Here is a 21,904-nt window from a genome sequence, read left to right on the forward strand (position 1 = left end):
CTGAATATCTCAGTCCAAGATCGGATGAAAACCATCTTAAATCCAAGCGACCAGTGTAAAAGTTACACGTAAAACAACACTAATAACATGAAGGTGGTAAATTGATAAATCATGCGCACAAATTATTAATTTAAGAGCAACAATTGTGCGCATTAATACATTTTTTCTTCTTCTCTATGACACCTCCCGGGCTCCATACAGTCGTGTTTACGTTTCACTAATATTAGTCCTTTCTTAGCTTCCATACAAAGACATCTGACATCACGACTCGGCTTCAGAGCCTCCAAAACAAACTCTTTCTGTCAAATAAAGTGATTTTAATTCTGATTCAGAGTTTCAGGAAAGGGACAAAGTAACTGTAGGTACAATGACGATTATGATTAAAAAATAAATAGAAAATAATGGCAATTACAATGTGTTACAAAATATGTCGAATAGTTTACATATTAAAAAACTTTTTTTTTCTTCCTCTAGCAAATTTGCAGTTAAATAGTCCATAATTTCCAAATATAACATTATTGTGTTGTTCAATTGGCAAAGAACATTATTTATTGTTGCCTCGTCAAGGCAATGTTGGACCACAAAGGGTTCAGTCGGAAAATCATTCATAGAAAAAATCGTCAGCTTCAAAAAGTGGTAAAAGTAAATAATTTCAATCTCGGCATCTTTAACTGCATTACACAATGTCAGCTGACTGTTTTTATGTCACACATACATTTGTATGATCTCAGGTTTGTTTTTTTTTTGTTTTTTTTTACAATTGCTTTATAGTTTTCTAACATACAGTATGTATACAGTGCCAACGATGATCCATTATCCAACTAATAACATTAAAATTACCATGATTAACAATTCATTTTGATACACACACGTTCTCTAATGAAAACAGCTGATTATACAGTACATAAACCCGTGTCATGATGGGTTATACATGTCAAACAATTTTTAAAAACATACAAATAGCTTTTCGAAATGGCAGAAAATGCCATGACACACAGCTGTACGCATTTACAGTATGCTTGAAAAAAACCCCAGAGAGGGTAAACCGACAGAGGGGGGGGGAAGGTGGGAGTTTTTTATTTTATACATTTCACAGTGCTGAAGGATGTCGGAGACACGATGAACCTCAGCGCTCTCCCGTCTTCAGGTATTAAACATGTCTATTGTACATGTGGGACCTTTATTTTTTTTTGTTTAACTTGTTTACTGTGTGACGAACTCGCCCGCGGATTGTTTTACTCCTGATCCGACTGATCAGTACAAAGAAATAAAAGATTTGACTCACTTTTTTTACTTGCCCTTATCTTACATAATTATTGTTTTATGTATTAAAGGAAAAGTCTGATGAGATTCTCTGTTTTTCTTATCGTCAACAAATCCAATGAAAAGATCTTTAACATTACTTACAGGTATTGTAATGTGGATTCATACGCCGCTAAAAATAGTCCCCAACAAATGTTCCTTCTATTTGAGTACTTAAAAACAACAGTTACCAGCTGTTTTAGGAAATTAATGAGCCTTTTTTTGAAAATGAAACTATATATATGTGAGGTGTTTTTAACAGACTAACACAGTGTTGGTTTTTAGTCTTTTCATGGGATTTGTTGACAATAAATGAAATGTAGAACATCAGCAGTCTTTTCCTTGTGGTTCCCAAACTTGGAGGTTGTATTGGAGAAGAGCAAAACATGGAGAAGTTTGTAAAAAGGACAGTCAATGAATCACCTCTGACTGCTCCAAACATCAAAAACAAAGACAATCTGATGAGGCTTGATGCAGACTGTTGGGTAAATCATGTGTCTGAGTTTTTCCTCACACATCCTGATCGGGACCGATTAAGAACTCATGAAGTTTTCTTTACGACAGGCTGTCTAATAACCACCGAGCGACCTCACGATGTGATGAAGAGAGTTAAATCATCGTCTCTTTATTGATATAGTTACTAAACGGCAGCGTCAGCTCCTACTTTATCAAATATGTGTGTGATGTCGTGTCTCTGATGTTTCTCCCTGAAGCCTAACGTTTGATAAAAATGTAATAACTTTTAATAATAAAGCTCAAGATAGATGTCTAGTCTTTATGCTAAGCTAAGCTAACCGTTTCCTGTCTCTAGCTACATACTTAAAGGTGCCCTGTGGAGTTTTTCTTATAAACAAACAAAAGTTATGTTTACATTCAGCGATACTCATCAAAATGCATTGTGTGTACTGTGTCTAATAATTTCCTTCCTTGTAAAACAAATAAAACAACAAATTAGAGGATGAAAACTCCACAGGGTACCTTTAACTGGCAGCGAAGAAAGCCAAGAAGAAAGAAAGCCAATATTTCCCAAATTAAATTTCCTTTAAGACAAATAATTTAATTCAAAACGGGGTCAAGACATCATTCCTGTAGTATGAAAATCACTTGTTACTCTCGTTTTTGTAGTAAAATGTTACAAACAGGAAAGGATGTGTGTGTTTGTAAATGTGAAAGATCTGCAAAGGACAGGAAAAAGTTTGGGAACCACTGTGATAAAAGTGTCGGTAAACTCCTTGAAAACACATCCAAGCTTCTGTTATCGCCCACTTCAACTAATGAAAAATCTATAAATACGGAATCCTTCAGCCTGTGATTTGTGCTATAGTTTAAAAATGCTGGTCTGCAGAGTCAGTGCCTGTGTGCTGAAATATTCTTCATACTCAACAGAGAGTGTTCCTTCTTCTTCTACACTGTACTGAATCAACTTCAAGGTACAGCAGGAAATGTCAACATGACAAAGATACACAAAAACACACACAAAAAAAAACACACACACACTCACTCACACGCATTTATGTACACACACACTCACACACACACACACATAGAAGTAGTGGGTGACAACAGAGACGATGCTGTCTTCAACAGATGTGGGCAGAGTTACAGCGAACAGAGAAACAACAGACTGGACAGAAAAGATGGCTGAAAGCGTTTGAAAGGTTGTCAGTTGTTCTCGAACAGCGACAGCAGGTCGTCGCTGCTGTTGTTGGGAAGGTCGGGGGGGCCCAGGTACGACAGCAGCTCGTCCGGGTTGGTCAGTTCAGGAAGAAGCTTGATGACAGCCAAAAAAAGGAAAAACAGAGAACGAGAAATTAGTTTCTTAAAGTTTCTGAAAACGCCAAGTTTTCAGTCTTAAAAGTTTGGTTTTCTCAAAATTTGAAGAATCACACGTCAGATTTCTGTAGAGAGCCAACGGAGGTGAAAGATAAAACACATTTATCAAGAAACTCACTCCTACTTTCAGTGAAGTGTAAGAATAACCTTTAAGAGCAGCTCTCAAGTAATCACATGATTCATCACATGTACGCTCAGAGCAGCCAATCAGAGACAAGGATGTCATCATTTAACATCTGCGAAGGTCCGAGGTGATAAACCCGACCCTGTAACTCATTTCTAAAATGTTTCTCAACAGAACCGATGTCGGCAAATTATGTACATGTGCAGCATCATAACAAATATGGTCAGAATGTGCAATAAAATCTTCCCTTTACATGAGCTGATAAACACTGTTAATACAGTTTTATATTCACATTAAGCTCTAAACTGAGGATCGTCTAGTCGTGGGTGGAAAAAACTGACTTTGCAGATTAAAATTAAATCCAAATTACTCAAGCTGTGCACATCAGATCTAACTAATGTCTTCTAGCGCTGCAACTAATTATTATTTTCATAATCGATTAATCTGTCAGTTATTTTCTCGATTAACTGATTAGTTGTTTGGTCCATAAAATGTCAGAAAATGGTGAAAACTATTGATCAGTGTTTCCAAAAGAAACACTGATTGATTGATTTTGTCCACAACTCAAAGATATTCAGTTTACTGTCATAGAGACTAAAGAAACCAGAAAATATTCACATTTAAGAAGCTGGAATCAGAGAATTTGGTCATTTTTTACTTTAAAAAAATGACTCAAAACAATTAATTGACTATAAAAATAGCTGGTGATTAATTTAATAGTTGACAAGTAATCGATTAATTGTTGCAGCTCTAATATCTTCAAAGATAAATATGGTAGATATTATTATTTCTATAACATTGTCACGTCCATATTGCTGTGGATTATGGTGATAAATAAGTCTACAGATCTGAACATTCAGATTCAGCCTCACAGTTTACTTTAATATCTCCGGTAGTGATTAACATGTGAAATAAACAACAAATTATACTTATAATGTAAAAAGACAAAATAGGGATGAAATTTCAGGAAACTGGTTTAAATGGAAACAAAAATAAAACTAAACTGGAGCAGAAAATAAATTCTGCTGCTGTTGACAAACCTCTGGAGCTCCCATAAAACTTTAAGAGTATTTTTAAGTTTTAAGAAGGTTGATAATTAGCTTTTACTCTTTAGTTCGCAAGTAAAACTAAAATTGAAAGACTTTTTTTTCACTTGAGTCCAAAATGTTACTTTAATCAGTTTGATAAACACGAGCTCTGGACTGAGGAACGGAGGAACGGAGTCATGTGTATATATTATATAACTGATCACATGATCAACAGAATTCCACTCACATCTAACGAATGATCGGCTCCGTCTCCTCCGGGTCCTCCCGGGCCTCCCAGACCGAAGGAGCCATCGGCCTGCAGCCGGGAATTCTGGGTATTGGCATTTCGCGGTGGCAGCGGGCTGCCGGCGTCACCGAGACTCTGGTTACCATGAACCCCTGAGCCACCGTGCTGCTGGAGGAGGCTGTGGGAGTGTTCCAGCCGCCCAGAATGAGGCCCCTGACGGCGAGGAAAGAGACACACAGAAACAAGACCCGAAGCTTTATTTCACGACATTTTCACTTTAAATTCACAGTGAGTAAAACACGTGAGGTGTAATCTTCACCACGTTTGCTTCCGAGGCAGAACGCCAGAAGCGTGTGACAGTAGAGGACGAACACTTTGTTCTTCCTCTAACAAACCTTCAGCAGACAGCCGAGCAGCTGCGTGCGACAGGTGGTATGTGGTTTAGTGGTTCGGTATGTGTGTGAGCCGATATATATTCTCAACGCTGTCTCCTTCAGGTTCGGTTAAAGGCTCTCAACTCGACTCACAAGCCAGAAGGAAAAGACAGTCAGTGGTGTGTAACACTGACTAAAAGGCCCCTTCACACCCTGTGAATGTTGGGTTTTCCAGGACAAAATATGAAAGAAATGTGATGAAATCTTTGATAAGGATTTGAACCCTTTTTAAACGCTAAACCTTTGGTTCTCAACCTTTTTTGGGCCAGTGCCCCCCTTATCCGTTATCCAGGACCCTTACCTCCCTTCCATCAATTAAAATGTGAGCTAATTGTCTCCCCTGAATATTAATGTTGATTATTATTTCGTGTTACATCATTAAAAATCATCTCATTGCCAAATAACTGATTTATTTAACTGGACAGTTGGAATATCATTATCATCAGTTTCCCATGTGAATAAAAATTATATTTCTGAGTGTTAAACAAACGCAACGGTTAGAAATCTGACAGTTTTTACAGCTTTAATTAGGTCTTGTTATCGATCATGAACAGCAGCCAATCGGAAAGCTTTCTTATTAATTGTTCCAACAGAAAGAGAGCAGCCTACTGATGAAAAAAACGCAGGAAAACCCTGAAGTCTAATGATAAAAATGTGAAAATGTGCATTTGAATGTTGGACTAAACTGGTGTTAAAAACAGACACCAAGAACCTCAACACCCCCCTTTCAAAAATATAACTTCCTGCGCCCCCCGACGTTCTCTGAATCGGCCCCGTTGATAAAACGCTACACTAAACAGTCAAATTACATTTATTGTTATTTACTAAAGAACCACACGGAGAAGAAATGAGAAGAAAAGCGGCACAGCTGTAAATGTTTGTGTGAAAACATCAGTTTTCACATCACAGATGATAAACAACGGCACTAAAACACAGATTTAACAGGTAAAATATGAGACTCTGTTATAGGAGGTCAGTGTGATTATTCTGAGTCGAGGACAGACTTGATTAATTTTTTATCCATTTACAGAAATATTTCGTCAGAGGAGTTTAAAAGTTTTACCAAATGTTATTCAATCACTGATCTTCTTGTTGAGCTGACGACTTCGGGCTATTCAAGTTTCATAAGAGCTCGACATCAGGTCTTATTTAGCAGCAAATAAACAGCGTCTGGGCTCGTTTACATCTGTACTCTTTATAACTGCTCGGCTAAATTGAAAAATTGCAGTGGAACAATACTGATGGTAATCTGCAACAGGCTTAGTAAAGATCTGAGCAAAACTAGCAGCTCTGTGAGGCTGCACTTACATAATGACACACTGATGATTAGTAGCCGTAATGTTACAGTCATTTCCCAAAACAGCTGGGCAGGAGGAAATGGCGCATTTCTTTGTGACTATTTTCAACTGCGGATGAATCCACATTTGGTGTTTTAATGGGTATTTCTGGCCGCAGGAAGGTGTGTGTGGGATTGAGTGTTCATTCAGTGTTTCCCCTCTAACTGTACAGACCTGGCAGACCACCAGGCCGACGAGAACCCCCGCCAGGCTAAAATAAATCTTTCCTTAATACCAAAAATAAAGCCAAATATCCATTCATTCGGAAATCAATAGCATTTGGGGGTGTCTCTGTGCAGCGCTGTTCCAAAACGTGAGTCAACCTCTTTGTTGTTGCCTTGGAAACTCTTGGTAGGGTAGCTCCTTAAAGGAACAGGGCAGCGCGTAATGTGTGTGCGCATCGAGTGTGCGGTTGAGCAAGTGGCAGAAAAGTGGCGGTGGATGTGAGCAGAGCAGAGGAAAAGATTAGCAGTAAGTTGTCAGTCTGGTTGTTGATGTACAGTACAGACTACAGTGTGTCAGTTAATAAATGCTGCAGCTTCTCAAGACCAAGAAAAGTCACGTCTGTTGTTTCCCCAACTGCTGGAAAAGTGAAGGGCGTTAGCTCCAAAGTTAGCCACAACGGGTTAGCCTAATCGTCAACCTCGGGGAAACACTGATTCATGTTTTTTTCTTTAAATAGTTTTTTCACAGAGGAATAAGATATATCAGACCTTGGATACACACTAGTAGATCAGTTTATTGTTGGTTTTGGTCTTTTTATGGGATGTAGGGGAACGAGGGTCAGGTAACTGTGACCTGAATCGATGCCAAACATGTCAGTCCACCGAACCAAAACAGGAGACATCTGGAGATATTAGGAAAGAGGCGGAATACCACACACATGCCTACTCAAATTTGGTAAAAGTCCAAAGAAATGAAATTGAGTAATGTCCCATTCTTCTTTAGAATTTGAGGGTGCCAAAGAGTCTGGCAAAAACGGGATGAGACTTGTCATGCAACACGAACACATACAGCTTGTCTTCAGTATGAAAAGGCATGTCACGTTCTGTAATGTTGGAATTTTGTCTACGTTGTCTGACACCTTCTGTCTCGACCATCTGATTCCTCTGTCATCCACCTCTTTCTCCTACAACGGGGATTTTTTTGATGATTAAAAAAAAAAAAATGAATATCAGAAACATCCTTTGGTGTTTCCTCTTCTGATCCGATCAACAAGCCTCTCCTTCTCATTCAGGCGATGTGTGCCTCAGTTTGAGTTACGTAACAGTTACGTCTAACTCTGGCTCTGTATGTGAAGTAAACTCTGCCTTCTGGCTGTGGTCTATTCATACTCTGGCTGTCATTGATGCTTACTCAACCATTAAAGGAAAATGTCCTGAGCGAACAGAAAAGGCTCTAAGCCTGATCTTTGTGACTGCGGCCGGAGGCGACGTCAAGAAAAACAAGAAGAGTATGTTCCTGTGTGTTTGCTCGGACTCGAATGATGTAAGAAGAGGGTTTAAAAGGTGTTTCGGTCTAACCTGGTCAGACTGGTAGGACAGTGGAGGAGGTGGTCCAGAAGAGGAATACTCTCCTAGTGTCGGGGTGCCGGGAGTGTTGGGGAAGTCTGTGAATCCCGTTTGGCTGGAGAAGCCCTGGCTCCCTACAGGACCAAAACAAAACAAATATTACAGAAATATCACAGTCAGCACATAAAAACAGGTCAGTATACACTTTTTTTTTCTCCTCCTGGATAATGGTGACCAGTGCAGCGCAGAGAGAAAAGAGCTTCCAGCTGTGGAGTTTAATAACAATACGACACAGACTGGGGGAGGGGAGGGTAGTCTTAGAAATATCGTTCTGGGTCACCTCCCATCTAAGAGCAGATGATCTGACTGAGCTTCACAGTGATTGTGTACTGTATGTGTATATATATACATACACTACAGGAGGTAGAGCGGGTCGTCCACTAATCGGTAGATCTGCGGTTCGATTTCCCGGCTCCTTCAGTCCACAAAGTGTCCTTGGGCAAGGTACTGAATCCCAAATTGCTCCTGAAGACTGAGTGTGTGAATGATTAGAAACTCTTCCTGAGGAGCAGTTTGGCACCTTGCATGGAAGCCTCCGCCATCAGCGTGAATGTGTGTGTGTGTGTGTGAATGTGGCTTGTAGTGTAAAAGCGCTTTGAGAGGTCGGAAGACTAGAAAGGCGCTATGTAAGAGTCAATTTACCATCTACACACATTATCTATAGTAAACGTCTTAAAGCCCTAGAAAACTTGGTTTCAAACCAACAGTTTTTCTCTATTAAATAAATATTTAACACATCATAGACAATAATTAAATTAAAGTTATCACAGAGTTATTGTTTATTGAGATTTCAACACTTAAAAACTTGGGTTAGGGTTAGGGTGGGTTAGGGTTAGGGCTGGGGTGGGTTAGGGTTAGGATGGGTTAGGGTGGGTTAGGGTTAGGGCTAGGGTGGGTTAGGGTTAGGATGGGTTAGGGTTAGGGTGGGTTAGGGTTAGGGCTAGGGTGGGTTAGGGTTAGGATGGGTTAGGGTTAGGGTGGGTTAGGGTTAGGGCTAGGGTGGGTTAGGGTTAGGGCTGGGGTGGATTAGGGTTAGGATGGGTTAGGGTTAGGGCTAGGGTGGGTTAGGGCTAGGGTGGGTTAGGGTTGGTTAGGGTTAGGGTGGGTTAGGGTTAGGAGTTAGGGCTAGGGTGGGTTAGCGTTGGTTAGGGCTAGGGTGGGTTAGGGGTAGGGTTAGGGTGGGTTAGGGTGGGTTAGGGGTAGGGTTAGGGTGGGTTAGGGTTAGGGCTAGGGTGGGTTAGGGTGGGTTAAGGGTGTGGTTTCATCAATAAAATGAAATAAAATGATCACCAGTAGCTGTAGTTTATGTGTGCAATCATTACATACACTATTTACAATGAAAAGTAGCTAAAGCCTGCTTAAAAAGTCAGACTTTTTAAGTCTCATTTGCATATCTGTGACATCATGACATAGGTATTTATATACTGTAAAAGTTTTTTTTTAAATTTAATTAAACAGTTTCCAGATTCTACTTTGTTTGTCTGTCTTGCTAACGCTAGCTAGCAGCAGTCTGCAGGTATCAGACTCTATCTGTGCTGAAACTGATTATTAAACTGGATACACAGAACGTGGTTCTGACAGTCAATAGCTGTGTGAGAAAACCTGTATTTTATGCGCAATGATGACAGTCTTACAGGTGATGCAGGTCTTTCATTATTAAAGCACAACTGTCTAAAAAAATATGATGCTTCAATCCAGCATTTTGCAGAGAAACAAAAAAATCATGAATCCACCCCAAAGCTTGAAAATCGAGATTTCATTTTCATTCAAGGGTCTTAAAAGCTGCTACATCCAGTGAGAAAGTCTCTACGTCGGCAGCAGCAGCGCTCTTTCATCCTGACAGCTTCCCTCCTCAGTCCTACCTGGCCTGTTGTAGTCGGGGGTGTTCCTGCCCCCTGCTGTCAGACTCTGGTAAGGAGAGGACGCCGGACCCAGAGCGGCGATCATTTCCATCACGTTGGGCAGGACCATGTGACTCGGGCTGACTGTGCGGCAGCGTTTCAGCACCGGACCGTCAGGCTCCTCTTTTATGTGTAGATCTGGTTTGACGGGCACCGGCCTCCAGCCGCACACCGGGTCTATGGTGATCTCCTCGTAGTCAGAACTGAAGAAAGACGAGAGAATAACTTTTAAAAAAAGAGTACCTGGACGTTAAATAAAGAAAGATACAAACAGATACATCAGATTCACATCAACAGTTACTTTACTTACTTCTGGATGTAGACGAGAATCCCAAGCATGTACTGGTCCACCTCCAGCCCCTCTAGCAAAGCTGTTTTACTGTGAACCAGAGGAGAAAACTTGCTGGTGAAATATTATGCAAAGCAGAGTGGATTTTGATGCTAAAGCCCATTTCAGACACCTCGTTATGTAAATACAACGACAATTTAACATGTCATTCATGTCTGAATAAATGTCCAAAAAGTGCTGATAACATTTGTTTCAACAAAGCAAAAGTCTGAATTAAATGCCATCAGATTCATTTAAAAAAGAAAAACAACAGCAGCACAACATTAAATACACATTTAGATCTGCATTATTAAAAGCAATATGATAAGTTTATCACCCTATTATTATCTCGTACGCACAAACAAAAACAACAACAATCTAATAAACCATGAAACACTGTTGTACTCAAAGAGTAAAAAACTGATTTTCATTCTGCAGGTTTTGTGAGATATGAGCTGTTTGTTGGGTTGTTTCATATATATATTTACTGCCTGTGTTACTGGTCCTCTTTATGGGCAGCTTTATTTATTAATTGACTGAGTGTATTAATATAAAAGTATTGTGCAAAAGTTTAAAGCACTTCAGATGTTTAGATTCTTATCAATAATATAACATCATCAGGGACGCAGCATGAAAACAACCCCAAACATCCAGCCAGAGTCATAAAGGACTATGTTCAGCAAGTGTTACTGCTGTTATGGAAGTTTGTTTTTTTATATGTTGTCTGCTGTGAGCTGTTTGATTTGTGTATCTTTTGTAATTGTGCGTGAGCAACCAAACTAGTTTCCCTTCCAGGCTAATCAAATTATCCATCAATCTACAGAGGAGGAAAAAAAAAACAAAAGTAAAACCAAGTAATCAGAGCAGCTCTCTCTCTGTTTCTTATTAATATCCAGCTGAAGGCTTCGCATAAAACATGTGAGCAACAGAAACTAAAGAGAGTTCCAACTAAACGTCTTGTTGTTCTTTGCTTTTGCACTGTTAGACTCTCGAACGCTCATAATGGACAAAAAAAAGCAATCCGTCACTGATTCAGCCTGCGAGAAAACAGAAAACTCTCCTTCCTTCATATCATTACTGGACGTCATCCTGGACTCGACCCTCTCCTTCCAGTCACACATCAAATCCGCCTTTTTCCACCTAAAGAACATCTCCCGACTCCGGCTGTCACTCTCCAACACCGTTGCCGAGACCTTGATCCATGGCTTCATCTCGAATCGTCCGGACTACTGCAATGGAGTCCTGTTCGGGGTTCCCAGTAAAACCCTGGACAGGCTCCAATATGTCCAGAACTCCACTGCCAGGGTTCTTACCCCACACCGAACCCTGGCAGCACATCACCCCCACTCTCATTCACCTACACTGGCTCCCTGTGACAACACACACCTTCCCTTATATATATATATATATATATATATATATATATATATATATATATATATATATATATATATATTCCATGTCTGAAAAGAGTTTAAAAAGGTGCAACAAATCCTTGATACGTACTTGCAGACAGGACATCTCCAGGTTCCTCTTTCACAATTAAGTTGCAAGTAGGACTCCAAGTCAAAACACTAAAAACACAGAAATCAGTGTGAGAGAAGTGATGTGCATGAACAGATGTTTAAGTGCATGTGTGTGTGTGTGAGTTTTTTGAGACCGACCTGTATGTGTCTGCAGTCGTGACCTCTGGCCGGCAGCTGGATTCGTCTGAATGTGATCGGACACTTCAGAGAAACTTTGATAGCCGTCTGCTCTACTCCGTCCTCTCCGTTCAGACCGGGGGTCCCAGGGATTGTCCCGCTACTGAAATTTCTCTTTACTGAAACAAAAGACAATAAGAAGGAAACATAATTATCTCACTGATTGATGAAAAATGTAATTCTGAACAACTCAGAGCATCTTCTGACAGGTCTCAGTAACGATCTGAACAGTTTCACATCAGTCGTTCCCAAACTTTTAAAACTTTTTTTTTAACCTCGGTACTTTGTAAGAAAGGGATGCTGATAATGTTGCTTTATATACATGGTATCTATGGTGATTTTTTAGTCACATGACTGATCAAAACAGCCGAAAACGTTTGGTGAATAAGACGCGGTGCACTGGAGATGAGTTATGCGATGGTCTTGCATTGAAAATCACTCTGGTCTGCAGAGTCGGACATTATTTTTCATGTATAACAGGGATACTATTAGTCAATTAACTGATTAGTCAATCGACAGAAAAATAATCATTAACAATTTTTCCAAGGAAAAACCGTTTCCTGTGAGGTGTTTCATATCACTGTAAATTAAATCTCTTTGGGTTTTGGACTTTTGGTCAAACAGAACAAGTTATCTGAGACTCTGGGAGACTGTTTCACTGTGTTCCGACATTTTGTAGACTAAACGATTAATCGAAAAAATGGTTTGATAATGAAAATAATTGTACCACAAGCAGCAAAACCCGTCACTTTAACTTCACTTTAATCATCATGTGACCTGAGTCGATGGAACTATTTTTGGCACAGCGTTGAAAAGAACGGAACGACATATAAGCAGATAAAACATATTACACAATCAATAATAATCACTAATAATATTCCTGGATGATGAAGAGCTGCATGTAACAGCATGTAAGATACAGGAAATACAGATTAAGAGGCAGAATTCAGAGTCTTTATTGAAACGGGAAAGAAAAAGCTGTTTTTAAACCTGGTTGTTCTGATGGTCGGAGGCCTGTAGCGCCTCCAGGAGGACGGAGGTTGACACAGATAATAAGCAGGACGATATTTCTTTTGTCAGCTTGAGTTTGTCGTCTCAGACGGAGTCATGAGCTGAGATGTATCAGCATTTCTTTGATTTACAGTAACAGATATTTTCATCACTTGCCCTGATCATTTCTGACTGGAAACCTTAAAACCTGCATTAAAGTTTCATTACTATGACATCCTGCAATCATGTTATCTGCAGCATAACAGCACATTAAACTAATTTTGATTTGTTTTTTTTGTGGTGAGTCATTGTCAAAAATGTTCAATATAAAAAGGAAATTAACTCCCACTTCAGGTACCAGTAGTGTTTAAACATCTCATGCTCTTCAATGAAAACACTAGATTTTAAACTCACTCTTGGTGATGCAGTGCTCGGCCGGCAGAAGTCTCTTTTTCATCAAACCCTGCAGGACGGACCTGACAGACGGCCGGTGGACCAGCTGCAACACAAACAGATGGGACTGGGGAGAGACGGGGAGGAAGGATTTTATTAGTTTAGTGTAAGACACATAAATATGTTGCACTGTAGTTGACTGTACACCACAAACAGAGACAGTCAGGAGTCATTTCAAGGCTACTTACACAACAGCAGGCTGTTACGGTGATCTGCACAGTGTTACGACCCGGTTGACACACTTGTTTTAGGTACAAGGGCTTGTGGGATGTTTTGTTGTCGCCTCTCTCGATAGACAAAGGAGTGGCGTTAACGCTCACCTGATACAGGAGAGAGACAGAGTTAACACTTCATTTATTCTCTGTTTTCATCCAGCTGCTGTCAAAGTTACAGCAAGAGTTGAATCCAAAAAGCTATGACAACATTAACACTATAACACACTATGCTAACTGGTTTATTTTTTAATTTCCACTGGTCCTATCTCTGCATGCTGGGCAACAGCACATTCCAGGAGATATGAAATCTCTACAGTACGTGTAGGTGAAGAAATATTTAACACAATTAAGCCTTACAATGAAAATAAGTCTCAAAAAGCCTCAAATAACCATAAATACTCATTAAAGGGAAACTTCTGTATTTTTCAACCCTGTTTTACCAGACTAATGGGGACAACGATTTTTGAAACTGGTCCAATATTGAGTGAGAAACAGGCTGCAATGTAATCCTTCAGGGCGATAGCGCCCCGTCGATGTAAGTCCACTAAAGAGTCTGTTTGTTTGGAAAGAACAATACAGAGAAATAAAACTTTTCTTTCCTCTCAGCTAAATATTCAGCCATGACAGAGTTGGAGTACAGAGAGTTTAGCCTAGAGTTATTTAAAAGATTTTCAAAGTAATGGCTGAAGATTTCAGAGTAAGACTTCTCCTTGAGCGAGACACAATAACAAACAGACTGGATCAAGCAAAAGGTAAATAAGAGCATTTTATTTCTCTGTATGGTTCTTTCCTTAATGCTGTCAGACACTTGTAATAACAATCTGAGTCTGTCAGTGGCAAAAACAGTTTAGTGGACGTACACTGACGGAGCGTTATTCCACCGTCAGATTACACTGCAGCCTGTTTCTCATTCATTACTGGACCAGTTTAAAAAATTGTTGTCCACATTAGTCACTTAGAGACAAAAAGATGAGAAAATAGGGTCCAAAGTTTCCCTTTAAGAACCAAACACCATCTAGACTCTGCAGTGAGATCCAGAGTAAAGAGGATGATGTTTACTTGTACAGATGCAGGCCAGTTGGTGTTCATCTGTCTGTCTTCATGGTGGTAACACTTGAACTGCAGCTCCAGATCCGGTCTGCAGGGGGAGACACAACACAACTATGAGGGGGGGGGAGGAGGCTGGGTGGGGTTATCAAACATTCCTCAATTGTTTTTCTTCAAATTTGTGTCTTTATCACTCAGGAAGACAAACAGGGAGGGTTCTGCTGCTCTGAAAACACACTGAAGCCACATATTATGTTACATTGGAAGTTATAAAGAAGTCACAGCTTTGTATGTGTGTGATTGGAAATCAGTGTTTGTACCTCAACATGAGTGTTTTATAGACAGAGTCTCTCAGCTGGAAGGCGTGGTTACTGACAGCCAGGTTGTGCTCCAGTCTGAACGGCTCTAACACAACGCCGTCACGTACAGGGAAAGTCAGACGTAGGTCGTCGCTGGGGTTACCTGGGAGGGGAAAAAGGAGGCGACGTTTAGCGAGTTTCCACCACAGGAACTTCTGAGGAACTCAGGAACTTCTGTTCTGTTATCTGTGTTTATGATCAGAGGAATCAAGGTTTCTGCAGCATTCACCAAGTTACACATAAGACACTTTTAACACCACAGACACTGCAATTAATAACTATTTCACAATCATAGCGGCCAAAGTATGCAAGTATGATGGAAAACCAGGAGGGACAAAATGGCCAAGACTTATTTATTTAGTACTTTTCTAGCTGTATAACAATAATTCATGGTGAGAAATGGATCAAATTAACGTGTCCTGATTGTGAGCAGTGGCAGACAATGGACAGACAGATTAACCAATTAAAAAATGATGAATTGTTTTAAAGTTTTTGCTAAAAGTTGACACTCCTAGCTGCTGATGTGTAGATTCAGGGTTGCCATAGTCTCACATCTCCTGACCTACATTACTGTGCAAAAGTTTAAGCCACCCTAGACGTTTAGATTCTTATCCATTATGTAATACCATCAGCGAGACGTCTGATCGGTGACCCCGAGCACACAGCTAGAGTCATAAAGAACTATTTTCAGCAACAAGAAGAATGATGAGTCCTGCAACAGATGGTTTGGTTTGGCCTCCAACAGAGCCCTGATCTCAATATCATGGAGTCAATCTGGGATTAACATGAAGAAGCACCTGTGACGGCCTAAATAATAAATCCACAGAAGAAGATTCAACAACCTACCTGCAAGTTACCATGAAAAACTGTGCTTTCTTGCTGTTTAATCAACTTTATAAGAAGTTAATAGATAAATTAAAACCATTTATAGCAATATTTTTGTAAGTATTCTCACTTTACTTTTAGTGCCTAATGTCCACATTATGTTTATGATCAGGGTTTCTGCTGCGTTTGTCCAAAGCGACGTACAAATAAGCTACAATCCAAGATACAGTAGATCAAGGAGAAGCTCAGTTCCACTTGAAACTAGTGATACAAGTCTGCAGGAGTGTGAAGTAACATATACTGTAAGTGTCTAACTGATTACTTTTGTTTGAGAGAGAGAGAGAAGGTTTGTTTTTTAAGGCTTTTTCCAGACATGCAGATGCCCTGAAGGACTAGATGTGTCCCTACTCTGGGGGTGAAACTGTCTGATGGTTCAGAAACTATTGAGGCAGAGTTTGTTGGACTGAAAATGGCTGATTGATCAAATACAGACTCAACAGCTGCTGCAAATTTCTTCATCTACAAAATAAGCAAAAACTGTGAGTCACTAGTATCAATATTAGAACAAGAGACGGACGTTTATTGTTGGTTATTAATGTTTAAAACAAGGTGATGTCAGCTTTCCAACATGTTTTTAAAAAAGAGCGAGATAAGAGAGTTTTAGTGCTGTACTAAAGCTTTCAGTCTCCTTTTACACATCTGCATTTCTCCTTTTCATTTAATCACGATTCAAAGTTCAAGGTTTTTATTTGTCACATATGACTCAAATATATGTTGTAAATAATGGCACTGAAATTCTGTTATAGCTGGGTCCATTATTTAGGTTACTAATACTAAAAAGACTGAACTAATAAAACTTCAGAGACAAGAAAATGAATAAAAGAAAAAGAGAAAAAGAAACTTCAAGTATCATCTTGAGGTAGTAAGGTTTGAGGTGACGTGTTTTTCAGATCAAACTGAATGAATTTAGAGTCTAATTCAATCATTCAGTATTTTTCCTGAGTCTGTCTGTGATTGAGTGTGAGGAAGTTGTCAACAGGTATTCATTACATCCTTTCAAACATCAGCGTTACGCAGCAGTAAACACAAAGAACAGACGACTCTTTGCTGTTGTTTCCTGCTTCTCGATGAGAAATCATATCTTTCAATGATGTGGTGGAAACACAAACGATATGTAAAAGGCATTTTAAGTTCCTAGTTTATTAAAAAGATCTCATCCTGCCACACTGGAATGTGTGAGCGAGTATCTTCTTTCTCTTCCTGTAACTACAAGTTAGTGTTTCCTGGTCTCACCTGTAGAGGGCTGCTGGGTGTTGATGTTGGGTTTGGTGTCCGGGGGAAGGTAAGGGGGTTTTGTGTCCTGGCCCGGGGACAGGTAAGGAGGCATGGAGGTCCCGGGTGTCATGGGAGGCGTGGGATTCCCTCCCATCGGTGAACTGGGATACCCGGGCATCACTCCGCCCCGGCCTGGCTGAGAGACGGGAGACGAGGAGGACGTATGTTCACAACTTCAAAATCTACCAAGCCGTCGATCCTTTAAAAAAAGCTTCTTCTGAGTTGAAGTGACTTACCCCGCTCACTGCAGCCTGTGTGAAGGCATTGTATCCTCCTGCTCCTCCAGATGGCAGGCCGCCCTGGCCGTTGAACGGCTCCGACTGCACAACACAGACAGGAAACATGACACTCAGCTAACGATCCGTCCATCTGGACCCAAAAGAGTAGAAATTAGATCTCTCTGCGTTCGCCAAGTTCTCAACAACCTTCATGAGAAACCAGGAAATTAAAAACCTGTTTGATGACTTGTTTGGTCACATTTTTATTTTTTTTTTCCCCTATTGATTATTTTGATCAAACATCAGGATGGACAACCAAATTACAAAACACTTAAGATTACAAACATTATATACAAGAATAGAGCATAATCAGCAACTATTTTGATTAATTAATAATTGTTTTAGTCATTTTTTAAAAGCAAAAATGTCAAAGTTTTGCTGGTTGCAGCTTCTTAAACGTGAGAATTTGAAGCTTTTCTGCGTCATACTTGATTGTAAACAGAACTTTTTCTTTTAAACTGTTGATCGGACCGAACAAACATGTGAAAACATCACCATGAACCACAAGCTGTAAAGAAATTATATTATATTTTTTAGCAATTTTCTGCCTTTTTTCAAGACAAAACCATTATTTGATTAATAAAGGACAAAAACAGCAGATTGATTAGTGATGAAAATAATCAATAGTTGCAGTCTTAGGATTTTTCAAAACAGTTCAAGCTGTTGAAAAGACGTTTCCTCTATTCATTCATGTGGAAAAGTTCAATAAATACTTGTTTACAGGAACGACTAGTTTTCCTTTATATTTATCACATTCTTTATTATATAAGAAAAGAACATCTATTGATTAATAAAAAGCTGAAGGATGTGCTGGTGAGATAACTGTCTTTATTTTGAGCTTTGCTTTGCATCCAGTTTTTATTGCAGAGCATCGACTGAACATGTTGTTGTCTGGATGTTATTGTCAATGTGTTTGTTTTGTCTTGTATGTATAATCTTTATATGTTTACTGTGGAAATAATAAAAATACAGTAACACAAAAGGCCATTAAAGACTTGAATAAAGGATGAGCTGCCCTCATTCACAACTGTCTGGACAGATTTACTGTATGTATATACATATATATATATATATATATATATATATATATATATATATATATATATATATGTATATATGTATATATGTATGTATAGCACAGTATATCATAGTATATATAAAGTAACAATAAATGTCAACACAGAAATGCCAAAGTATGTTTGAGGTCATAAGATTTTTTTAATCTCTCACATCCTGATCCAGTGTTGGTTGGGTGTAATTTGTGAAGCAGCGTGACTGATTATCACCTTATAATACTGCGGAGGGTTGGGCTGTCCGGCTCCGGGGGGGAACTGCGCCGGGTTGTGTGATCCGGAGTGTGCGTACTGTCCCATGAGAGGCATCCGGCCGGAGGGGTACGAGGGCGAGGGGGCGCATCGCTGCTGCGGACCGGCGGGGTACTGCAGAGGCTGGTTAGAGTACGCTGACATCCCGCCGGAGCCGTACTGCTGCCCCGGAAAACCCTGCAAGAGATGGAGAAGAAAGTCCGGTCATGACTGCAGATAATGGACAAATAAAGAAATAAAATACACATAGAATGCAGTCATTATATTTCTTTTTCTACAGCTGCAACAATGTCGACTGACATAAAATTAATCTGCAACTATTTTGATGATTGAATAATTGTTTTAATCTCTTTTTTTAACAGTTTCAGCTCCTCAAATGTGATGATTCAATGCTTTTCTTTGTCAAACATGATAATAAAATGAATATCTGTAATATAATATTTGGGTTTTGGACAGTTTTTAGGACAAAACATGACAGTAATAATAAAAAATACTCATCAATTGCAACCCTAAACAGGCCATGAAAGTGGAGCTGTTATCTGAATGGTTCTGCATTTGGACACATAAGATTTTTGACCTGATGGCGCCAAAGTTAGTAGAATTCATCCTGAGGGGGACATGAACGTTTGAACCAAATTTTATGGCGATCCATTTGATAGTTGTTGAGACATTTTCACTACAAAACCACAATCTTTAACCTGCTGGTGGCACTAGAGGAAAAGTCAGGGCAACACCAAAGTCTGTAGGATTTATCATCTGGGAACCATGAATGTCTGTGTTAAATTTCATAGCAATCCATCAAACAGTTGTTGAGATATTTGAGTCTGGATCTACTGAGTCCACTGATAAACCCTCCGCACACACACACTGACCTCTGAATGAAAAGGCCGTTTGAGGCCTTGCTGTCCGCCCGGATAGCCTCCGTGCTGGGGCATCTTCTGCGTCTGGGCAGGGTGAGAGGGATACATGCCCGCTGTGGAAGGCGGAGGTCCGGGCCTGGAAGGGACCATCCCACCAGGGTTCATCCCAGGAGGGCCGCGTGGGCCCGAATGAGACAGGAACTGGGTGCTGTAAGAGGATGCTCCACCCATCTGGGAGGGAAAGGGAAGTACGACAGCGGGAGTGAAAACAAAAACACACCGCAGACGGTACAGAGAGTACATGAGGCTGAAAAACAGTTTCATAGGGAGGGAAAAGCAGCTCAGAACTTGTTTTTGAGGGTTTAATTTACATAAAAATCTTCAGAACAAGTAAAGATTTGATAGATATGATCTCATACAGCCTGTATTTACTTTTAATTTAAGCTGGAAACGTTATGTTTCACAGCTCTTCCACAGGAAACATGACAGTGTGTGCTTCTACAGTGACTCTCATTATGTAAATAAGTAGTCTATAGTGTAAATAGTCTGGCAGGAGAGAGCAGTGTTAAATTATGTGATGTCTCTGCTGTTAATAAGAAGCATGTGTCATGAATCTGCTCCCCACAGCCCTGCAGCTACACATCACTGCTCCAAACAGGGACGGCAGCTTGTCTTAAACTGGTGAGAAACGGTTCTGAACTTTGACTTATGAGTCAAAAAGTTCTTATCAGCGCTGACTGCAGTGTTGTAAAATAAGGAGGACCGCACCCCGGCGTGATTCATCGTATCCAAGGTTTGCTTCAATATATCCAAACATGTAACAAGAACTTTACGTTAAAACATTTCCCCCTCGCAGTTTATTTATATTTGTGATATAACTTATAAAGTATATATGAACCATCTGTGGTCGTCCGATACAATGTTCACATTCTTTGTTTCCAATAATGAGAACATTTCTATAAAGTTACCCAGCAAATGTAGATATTCAGGACTATTTTAATTGGTAATTTATATGTTTTGCACTTTTTTACTATTGATTCATACTGTCTTAAACGTTTTAATGTTGTGTGTGTGATGGGACAGAAACCTTTAATCAACTTATCATCATAAATTTCCAAAACATGTACAGTTTGTAACCGCTGGTCGCTCCAAACTGACCTCTGAAACAACTTTTTTTTTTTTTTTTTAACACTTCAGACTGTTTGTGCTCTTAATTCTAAGAACACGTGTAATAAATTTACACGTAAACCTTTTTATGGCAACATTTCTCTGTGTTGTGAGAAACAGGTTAGACTTCCTGGATCGTGTTTCATTGTCGCGCCTCCATCACCGCAGCCTTTGCGACTTTTTCATGCCCTGCTGTTTTCAGTCTGAATTTGGACTTAAACTTTAAATTTTATGAATTATATCACAAATAATACAAATAGCGTATCTGATGTTGTCAACATGACTTGGGGGAAATGTCTTATACAAGTTTTCCTTTTACATGTTTCAATATATTGAAGTATGCAAATGTTGGATAGAATTAATCTTAACATGGCGTGTTCCTCATTTGACTCATTAGTCAAAGTTTAGGACTATTTTTAAGACAAGTTTCATTTTTAATTCTGGTCTATTCTGTATAAAAACATCTATTTCCTGTCTGTCTGTCGGTTTTTTACCCGATAAAAGTTTTTTGGGGGAATTTTTCCTTTTCCGCTCCTCAGTGGTACCAAGAGGAGATACCACACCTCCCCTCTACTGGCCTCTCTTTACTGGTTACCAGTGGCTGGGTATCATTAAAAAGTTACAGTACCAGTACCAATACCAGTACCATTAAAGTAATACCGATACCAATAGAGTACTTCATTCAATACCCATCATGTGATTCAGTTGTTCATCCAAATGATTTTTACACAAATACATTCTGAAAGTGTTCAAATTACTGAAATATTTCTTAAATTACTGTACAGTGAAGTATTATCACCACAGACTGTTTGGGTCGTAGCTGCTGCAGTAGTGAACCAATCACACGTCATGTTAAATTTAAGAACGCTTGCGATGATTTGCTGCGAGCAAAACCACATAAATAGTCATTTTTTTCTAGATTTGGGTACAAAAAGGATGAAACGCAGATATCGTTTGACTGGAGAAGTGTTGATACTACTTGGTTCTGGGTTATTTTGGTCAATACCTTAAAAGGTATCAAGTATTGATACTCAGCCCTGTGTGTAATCGATTCTTTGATTGTATTATTTGATTTTAAAGCGCTGCATGGACTGACACCAGATTATCTGAACTCCTCATCCTCTATTCCACCCTCAGACCTGCTGACCAATCACTGCTCTTCATTTAAACACTCCCAGTTAAAATCCAGAGGTGACTGGTCATTTTCCACTACTGGCTCCACATTGTGGATCCTCAACTGAT

At 39.6% G+C, this 21,904-nt stretch overlaps 1 protein-coding gene across 4 annotated transcripts in view; it reads right to left on the minus strand.

Annotated features, from left to right (window-relative positions):
- Positions 1 to 296: 296 nt before the first annotated feature.
- The window catches only part of zmiz2 (zinc finger, MIZ-type containing 2), a 38,710-nt gene continuing 17,102 nt past the window's right edge, over positions 297 to 21,904 (minus strand). For all 4 annotated transcript variants that reach the window (XM_067573491.1, XM_067573489.1, XM_067573490.1 and 1 more), the window contains 15 exons: positions 19,508 to 19,726; positions 18,597 to 18,812; positions 17,269 to 17,352; positions 16,991 to 17,168; positions 14,834 to 14,975; positions 14,526 to 14,604; positions 13,440 to 13,571; positions 13,213 to 13,318; positions 11,770 to 11,927; positions 11,612 to 11,679; positions 10,088 to 10,156; positions 9,739 to 9,980; positions 7,829 to 7,950; positions 4,535 to 4,747; positions 297 to 3,072 (listed from right to left, as the gene is read on the minus strand). In XM_067573491.1, coding sequence (XP_067429592.1) covers positions 2,965 to 3,072; positions 4,535 to 4,747; positions 7,829 to 7,950; positions 9,739 to 9,980; positions 10,088 to 10,156; positions 11,612 to 11,679; positions 11,770 to 11,927; positions 13,213 to 13,318; positions 13,440 to 13,571; positions 14,526 to 14,604; positions 14,834 to 14,975; positions 16,991 to 17,168; positions 17,269 to 17,352; positions 18,597 to 18,812; positions 19,508 to 19,726 — 2,136 coding nt within the window. In that variant the 3' untranslated portion in view covers positions 297 to 2,964. The remainder of the gene's footprint in view (positions 3,073 to 4,534; positions 4,748 to 7,828; positions 7,951 to 9,738; positions 9,981 to 10,087; positions 10,157 to 11,611; positions 11,680 to 11,769; positions 11,928 to 13,212; positions 13,319 to 13,439; positions 13,572 to 14,525; positions 14,605 to 14,833; positions 14,976 to 16,990; positions 17,169 to 17,268; positions 17,353 to 18,596; positions 18,813 to 19,507; positions 19,727 to 21,904) is intronic.

The sequence above is a fragment of the Thunnus thynnus genome, chromosome 19 (assembly GCF_963924715.1).
Source record: "Thunnus thynnus chromosome 19, fThuThy2.1, whole genome shotgun sequence".
Taxonomy (NCBI): Eukaryota; Metazoa; Chordata; class Actinopteri; order Scombriformes; family Scombridae; genus Thunnus; species Thunnus thynnus.